Source organism: Lolium perenne, chromosome 1, assembly GCF_019359855.2.
Source record: "Lolium perenne isolate Kyuss_39 chromosome 1, Kyuss_2.0, whole genome shotgun sequence".
In the NCBI taxonomy this organism is placed as follows: domain Eukaryota; kingdom Viridiplantae; phylum Streptophyta; class Magnoliopsida; order Poales; family Poaceae; genus Lolium; species Lolium perenne.
The window spans coordinates 223,395,377-223,404,217 of record NC_067244.2 but is presented as its reverse complement, the minus strand read 5'-3'; the positions used below and the strand labels follow the sequence as shown (position 1 = coordinate 223,404,217).

The window sequence follows — 8,841 nt, the reverse complement described above, 5'->3', positions numbered from 1 at the left end:
ACGACAGCGACGACGACGGCAGCGACGACGACGGCGGCAACTTAGAAGGCGACGACTACCAGTACAACGGCGGCGACTATGAAGACTACGAGTATGCATATTATACGCCTAGGCAGGAGTATGACTAAGTCACTCCAAATTTCATGTATCATCAGTGGTATTTATGGCATGATCAATTTCGGCAATGCTAGATCCACCAAATTTCATGTATCATCAGTGGTATCTCGAATCAATCGAATCATTCGAAAATTGACACCAAACACATCACAGATAATATAATTCACATGATCCATTCAACAAAGTTTGGTACAATAAATTATTACACATCATTTCTTCCCTTGTGCCCCTGCTTGCTTACGATTGGGCCGTATCCATGGAGCATCCTCATCATTTAACTTAATGCTTGGGTCGGTGTTCACTTTGAAGGGCGGAATTTCACCAAACATATTATAATCTTCTGACATGTCTGTCTTGTCCTCCACTCCCACGATGTTTCTTTTCCCTGAAAGAACAATGTGGCGCTTTGGATCATCGCATGATGTACTGATCGTTTTCTTATCTTTCCGTTTCCTCGGTTTGCTACTCATGTCCTTCACATAGAAAACCTGAGCGACATCTTTCGCTAGGACGAATGGTTCGTCAAGGTAACCAAGATTGTTGAAATCCACCATTGTCATTCCGTATTGCTGGTCCACCTTTACCCCACCTCCTGTTAGCTTGAACCATTTGCACCAGAACAAAGGGACCTTAAAGGAGGGTCCATAGTCAAATTCCCATATCTCCTCTATGTAACCATAATATGTGACCTTTTGCCCATTTTCTGTTGCTGCATCAAAGCGGACACCACTGTTTTGGTTGGTGCTCTTTTTATCTTGGGCGATCGTGTAAAATGTATTCCCATTTATCACGTACCCTTGGAAAGTCGTTATAGTAGAAGATAGTGTCTTGGCCAACATGTACAGCTGATCTCCAACATCATTGTCATTCATTAAATGTTTTCTCAACCAACTGCCGAAAGTCTCCATGTGGGCCTTCCTAATCCAGGATTCAGGCTTCCCCGGGTTGTCCGAGCGTAAAATATTCTTGTGTTTCTCAAAGTACGGAGCCACCAAGCTGGAATTGGTCAGAACTGTGTGGTGTGCTTCAGTCATAGAATGGCCGTCCATACATATCGTTGATTTCCTTCCAATCGTGCCTTTTCCACTTAGTCTCCCCTCGTGCCGCGATCGAGGAAGACCAATCGGCTTAAGGTCAGGAACAAAGTCAACACAAAACTCAATTACCTCCTCATTTCCATAGCCTTTGGCAATGCTTCCTTCTGGCCTAGCACGGTTACGAACATATTTCTTCAATACTCCCATGAACCTCTCAAAGGGGAACATATTGTGTAGAAATACAGGACCGAGGATGGAAATCTCTTCGACTAGGTGAACCAGGAGGTGCGTCATAATATTGAAGAAGGATGGCGGGAACACCAACTCGAAACTGACAAGACATTGGACCACATCGTTCTGTAGCCGCGGTAGATCTTCTGGATTGATTACCTTCTGAGAGATTGCATTGAGGAATGCACATAGCTTCACAATGGCTACTCGAACATTTTCCGGTAGGAGCCCCCTCAAAGCAATCGGAAGCAATTGCGTCATAATCACGTGGCAGTCGTGAGACTTTAGGTTTTGGAACTTTTTGTCCCCCATGTTTATTATTCCCTTTATATTCGACGAGAATCCAGACGGGACCATCATACTGCTCAGGCATTCAAAAAAGATGACCTTCTCTTCTTTGGTAAGAGCGTAGCTGGCACGACCTTGAAACCATTCCGGATGCCGGTCATTAGGGTCTTTCAAACGTTGCTGGTCCTGCCGTGCTTCCTTTGTATCATTTGTCTTCCCATACACGCCCAAGAAGCTTAGGAGGTTCACGCAAATATTCTTCGTAACATGCATCACGTCGATTGCAGAGCGGACATCTAGGACTTTCCAATATTCTAGCTCTCAGAATATAGATTTCTTCTTCCACATGGGTGCGTGCCCGTCAGCTCCCTGCGGAACTGATTGTCCGCCAGGACCCTTTCCAAAGATGACTTTCAAATCCTTGACCATATCAAATACCTCAGCACCAGTACATTCCGCATGCTTCGGCCGGTGATCTACCTTGCCGTTGTAATGCTTGCCTTTCTTTCTTACGTTATGAATTTTCGGAAGAAATCGACGATGCCCAAGGTACACGTTCTTCTTACAATTTGGCAAATATACACTTTCAGTCTCATGTAAGCAGTGTGTGCATGCATTGTATCCCTTATTTGACTGTCCAGAAAGGTTACTAAGAGCAGGCCAATCGTTGATGGTTACGAAAAGCAACGCTCGTAGGTCAAATTCCTCTTCTTTGTGCTCATCCCACACACGTACACCAGGTCTGCCCCACAACTGTAAAAGTTCATCAACTAATGGCCTTAGGTACACATCGATGTCGTTGCCGGGTTGCTTCGGACCTTGGATGAGCACTGGCATCATAATTAACTTCCGCTTCATGCACAACCAAGGAGGAAGGTTGTAAATGCATAGAGTCACGGGCCAGGTGCTATGGCTGGAGCTCTGCTCGCCAAAAGGATTCATGCCATCTGTACTTAGACCAAATCTTATGTTCCTTGCGTCAGCTGCAAAATCTTTGAACTCTCTGTCGATCTTTCTCCATTGCGTTCCATCTGCGGGGTGTCTCAACTCCCCGTCCGACTTACGGTCCTCTTTGTGCCATCGCAACAACTTGGCATGCTCTTTGTTCCTGAACAGACGTTTCAACCGTGGTATTATAGGAGCATACCACATCACCTTGGCGGGAACCCTCTTCCTGGGTTTCTGGCCCTCAACATCGTCACCAGGGTCATCGCCTCTGATCTTATAACGCAATGCAGTGCATACCGGACATTCATTCAAATTCTGGTATTCACCGCGATAGAGGATGCAGCCGTTAATGCATGCATGTATCTTCAGAACCTCTAAACCTAGAGGGCAAACAACCTTCTTTGCTTCGTACGTACTGGTGGGCAACTCGTTATTCTTTGGAAACATATTCTTCATCATTTTCAGCAACTTTTCAAATCCCGAGTCAGATAGACCTTCCTGTGCATTCCATTTCAGCAAATCCAGTGTGCAGCCCAGCTTTTTGAGACCATTATCGCACCGGGGTACAACGACTTTTTGTGATCCTCTAACATGCGATCCAAATTCTCCCACTCCTTTTCAGTTTCGCAGCTTCATCGTGCATCAGCAATGGTCCGACCAAGATCATCAACGGGCTCATCACGTGCCTCTTCTTCACCTTCCCCTTCACCTTCCCCTTCACCTTCCCCACCTTCAGCATCCTCCATGAAAGTATCACCGAAATGATCAAGATAGTTCTCATCGATGAAATCATCCCCTTCTTCATCTTCTTCCATTATAACCCCTTTTTCTCCATGCTTGGTCCAACAATTATAGCTTGGCATGAAATCGTGCCGAAGCAGGTGCATGTGAACTTCTCTTGAGGAAGAGTAACCCTTCTGATTCTTACAGCAAACACATGGATAGGTAACAAACCCCCCTTGCTTGTTCGCATTAGCCACTACGGGGAAATCTTTCAAACCCATAGTGAACTCGCTGGAGAGTCGGTTACCGTACATCCATTGCCGATTCATCTGCATTATTATTATATAAAGTATATAATTAACCATCATGCATTTGTTAAACTAACTAGCTAGAAATAATAAAAATTAAACAATTAACTACACACATGCATATTTTATCAATGATACATGAAAGGTTCAAGTTGCTAACCGCGATCGAGGAAAAATAAATGAGAAAGCTCAAGTGTGGCTCGGACACTTCATATCATGTTTCTTTCTATCTCTCGGGTATTTCATCGAACACCTTCTATGCATAAGAGGAACCAAAATCAAATCAACCACCCACTTGTGAAGGTTGTGAAGAAAGTGACACCAAATGGCTAAGTGCTGGCTGCTGGATGGGTATATATCGCGGTTGGCCTGGCCAACCGCGACTAAAGCCCCTCACGTGCACCAGCTGGCCACCGAGCGCCCTGGGCCCAGGCCTTTGGTCGCGGTTCGGCTCCCGAACCGCGACTAAAGATCTCATTAGTCACGGTTCGAAATGTTTGGGGACTAATGGGGCTGGATGGAAGGCCCTTTTTCCACCAGTGAAAAATTTATGAAGTCATCACAGGCGTCTCGTCGTCGACGGGAACGTTGCCTCCTACTGAATGAATGTTCTGCCTTTATGAGACACATATGTCAAACCTGAGATTTGAACTCTGGTGGGCCGGAGGTACAACCACCCTCCTAACCACCCAACATCAGGTTTATTCTCGTGTTACCGGTTCTTTGAACCTTCTTTGTACATAACAATCTTGGGAAATGATACGCAGAGGCGCCGCACGCACGCGCTCTTCGTGCGGCGCGCTGTCGTTTTCGTGCGGCTGCTGGTGATGTGCGCGTGTTGCTGTTTTGCGATGCCACCTTTGCTGTTTACTGATGCATCATGTGTGCTGCTAGCCGACATCAATTTTGGGCTTGTATGTCAGTATGTGTTGGTGTCACGACGAGGTGACTAACTAATCTGCTAACTGTTACTAGCAGAACTTGATAATTGTGGTTAATTATTCTGCTAGCTGCTGTCATGTAGGATAATCTAGTAATTGTACATAGGATAACCATAACCTGGTACTGTAACTGTGATTAATTAATCTTGTCATTTAATGTGTAAAATAATCTGATGACTATCACAAAATAATATGTTAGTTGTGACAATTTAATCTGGTAATTGCTGCTAGGATTAACCTTGAGACTATTATTAGGAAATTTGATGCCTACAATAATTTGGTGATCATAGAATAACCTGTTAGTTGCAACTATTTAATCTGATAATTGTTGCTGGGATAACCTGATGATTATTGTTGGGAAATTTGATGCCTACTACTCTGGTGACTATCACAAATTAACTTATTAGTTGTGACTATTTAATCTGGTAGTCGTTACTAGATAACCTGGTGACTATTATTGGAAAATCTTAAATGAAAATATGTACCTAAAATAACCTTATCACATTAACCAACACCTAATTATTAGTTGAGTTAATAGTTAGAGAGATAATAGTAAAGAAATTCAAATGTTCGAAAGAATCAGAATGATGGCATGCAAGAGAGTACTACTACCCATGAGGAAAGCGACGTGAACGATTTATCTACCCTACTACTAATTGGCTATTACAGTGCATGGGAGAAATCAAGGTCAATGACAAGCTGGCATTCGCTCTCTCCATACGCGCGTACGTCTTTAGGAGCCGCCGCACGGTTTGTTTAAAATGCGGCGCCGCTGCGTAGTCTTTCCCAAGAATCTTTTCTATTAGGCTGGTCATAGTGGAGAGTAACTTAGACTAGTAACATATGTCATGTTACTAGTCTAGTTACTACCTTCATAGTGGGTAGTAACTTATATGTGGTGTCATGCATTGTATCATTTATTATGTTGTAGACTCATCTTGCCTTGAGATATGTGATGTTATGGTAACATAGCTAGTTACCACATCACTCTCTTTCTTCGTTTATTAGCATGCCATGTCACCAAAATGCATTGAGATGTGTGATGTTACTAGCTATGTTACTCCCACTATGAGCAGTCTTAATAAATCGGACGCGTGCCTTTAACCTCGAAAAGAAGAATTACCAAATCTTATCAAATGAGTTGTTTGGCTCCTTTGCTTTGAGACTAGGTTTGGATCCTATATTTGTTTGGCGTAGTGGAATTTCTCTTACAGAATCGGCAGAAAAAGAAGCTAATTCCGTAACAAATTTACGTAAGCCCCTCCCCGTAAGTGTAGCATTATTGAAAAAGGAAAGCCCATGCAGCAAGATTACTTCGCCCATGTCGACTGAGGAATAGTCATGCGCATGGCACAGGAGTTGTATATATAGTTCCGGGGTGGTGGCGTTGGAAAGATCACAAACAGCTTGGAGCGCAAGAACAATCCTTGCAATGGAAACAGTTGAGGCTCTTGCCCTCGTAGCCGCCGTGCTCTTCTGCCTAGCCGTCCTCCGGCGAAGCACCAGTCCTGCCGTCCAGCTGGTCAGGGACCCTGCCGTTGCCCACCGCCTCCTCAATGAGAACGCCGACGCTTTATCGAACCGGCCGTCCGCTGGCCTTCTCACTGCTCTGGCGACCTGGACTCGCCGTCCGGATCGGACAGAGACCATATCGACCTCGACCTACGGCTCGCACTGGCGATCGCTCCGGTCCAACCTCACCGCCGGCTTCCTCAGCCCCTCGCGCCTCGCCGCCCTCGCCCCGCTGCAGCGCGACGCCGCCCAAGACCTCGTCACCGGCTTGTCCGCGGGAGAGGTGGTCATGCGGGAACACCTCGACCGCGCCATGTTTGCGATGGCCACGCGGCTGTGCTTCGGCGACGGCGTGGAGGAGAGCTGCGTGCGCGCCATGCAGCGCGTGATGGACGACATCACGCAAGCCATGGACGACACAGTCTCGTTCGACGGCTCGACGCTGGGCAAGATCACGCACTGGAGGACGCTGCGCCGTCTATTCGGCTTGTTTGTCCCGCTGGGCGTGCTGGTGCGCCCACTCATCGCGGCGGCGCGGGCACGCAAGAACACCGAGTCCCGGCACTCGTACGTGGACTCGCTCATCGACATCCGCATCCCCAACGACGTCGACGCCAAACGTGCGCTCGAAGACGACGAGATCCTGGGCCTCGTGGCCGAGTTCCTCGCCACCAACACTGGGGTGATCGTGGCCTGCCTCGAGTGGACACTCGCCAACCTGGCCATCCAGCCGGAGGTCCAGAAAAAGCTGCGCCGCGAGATCGACGAGGCGGTGGAAGGTGAGGCCAATGCATGGCTATCCGAGAAGGCCCTCCGCGACATGCCGTACCTGCGTGCCGTCGTGCTCGAGAGCCTCCGCGTGCACCCGCCTTCGCCGTTCGTCACGCGCGGCGTCCACGACCTCGCGTCAGCGGCTTCCGGAGCGACCGGCAGGCTGAGAAAGAGGATCATCTTCATGGTGCGGGACATTGGAAGGCACGGGAGTGCGTGGACGGAGCCAGACCAGTTCAGGCCGGAGCGGTTCCTGCCGGGAGGCGAGGCGGAGGACGTCGGCCAGATGCCGGGGCGGAGCGAGATCAGGATGATGCCGTTCGGAGGCGGGAGGAGGTTCTGCCCGGGATCCAATATGGCGATGCTGCAGGCCAAGTTCTTCCTGGCCGCGCTCGTGCGACACTTTGAGTTCGCGCCGCCCAGCTGCGGCGTCGACCTCACGGAGGTGGGTGGGTTCAACAACGTGATGAAGAAGCCGCTGCGTGTGCGCGTCACTCGGCGCGCGTTGCCCTAGACCTAAACAGAGCTATCTATGGTAAGGAAATAAGTGGTCAGCCACAACTTGCCTTCTCTTGCGATAACTATAGTGGAGCAGATTAATTGGCTGGTTAATTTCTGCAGTTTGCCATGGGTCCAGAAAATGATGTACTCCTATATGGTTTTGCTAAGAGAGTACCCAGTCAAGTTCTACACCGTTGGATTGCATTGTGATTCTTGCATATAAGTGTGGGGTTGCAACTGAAATTTTTTCATTTATAAATGGGAATGCAACTAAGAAAAAAAAATGCCAAATAGTTAATTTTTTTTCATGATTCATGCTAGTCATGAGTTGCAACATAGGTACCATTGAGTCCACAAGCTGATCAGACGTCAGCCAATATAAATGCATATTAAAAAACTTGTAACACGTGGCCAATATAAGCATCTAGGTTATGCGCTGCCTTGCATCCTTGAATTATCCAACAAATCAATTATTTGCTGAAATATATAAAATATGGGCGAGGAAGACATGTACACGCAATTAAGTAGAAGATATAAGAAAATCCTGAATAATAATGAACGTGATTAACACATATGAAAGTTAACCGAGTTTCTAGCTTATTCCTTTCATGCTTACGCATGTAAGTACAACAAGTAAGGTAATCCATACAATTTATATGTGATTAATACATTATGGCGACTTGATATTTTATCCATCACGTGTGATCTGTAATAATCCATAATCCGCAACCATTTTTTATAAGTGGTGCGCACAATCACACCAGGCTGAACAATCAACATGGGAGACCCTTGTGAATGAATAGGCTGTTTTACACCATTTGAGCGAATCCGATTCCACTAGTATAGATAACTTCGCTACATTTAGTTTCATCTGATAGGTTCGACCAATTGCTGAGCCAAAGTGAGGGAGAGAAGCTCCAAATAAGTCCTCATGCCGTGCATATGCTGCATCCACCAGTAAAGATAGCGGCCCTAGAAATTATGCAAGCCTAGTCAAAAAAATTAATACAACAGAGCGTCACGATGGAAGCTTCATGTAAATGAATGGATAATACCAATCGGGTAGATGCTTTTAGCTACGTGCTCAAATAGCCAGGACATCCATCGGTCATTATTGTGCAGAAGCTCGACACAGATGGGGGCATCAACTATGTGTACCAGTGTGATGTTGACAATGACAAGGTCAGGGCATGCTCTGCGCATCCCAACTTCCAACGTGCATTCAAGCATTTCTGCCTATATGTTGGCGACCGAGCGGTGCTGGAGCCTAACAAAGTGAACGCTGCATTGGTTTGACAACATGAACAACAGCTTGCAGACGAGGGTGATGGTGCTAAAATTGGAGTAAGAGGACCAGGCGAGTGAGGGTTGAGAGATTCATGGCCATTGTTCTGCTGCCGTACGTTAGGACACACAAGCTATCAGCATGGTACACTTAAGGTAACATTTGCACGAAAATATATA

General features: G+C 46.7%; 1 protein-coding gene across 1 annotated transcript; it reads left to right on the top strand.

Moving 5' to 3' along the window:
• The first annotated feature begins 6,025 nt into the window (after positions 1-6,025).
• On the top strand, positions 6,026-7,390 carry LOC127338602 (cytochrome P450 89A2-like). Its single transcript, XM_071824648.1, has 2 exons — positions 6,026-6,981; positions 7,081-7,390. The coding sequence occupies exons 1-2, from the start codon at positions 6,026-6,028 to the stop codon at positions 7,388-7,390; spliced, it is 1,266 nt and encodes a 421-aa protein (XP_071680749.1).
• The last annotated feature ends 1,451 nt before the right edge of the window (positions 7,391-8,841 follow it).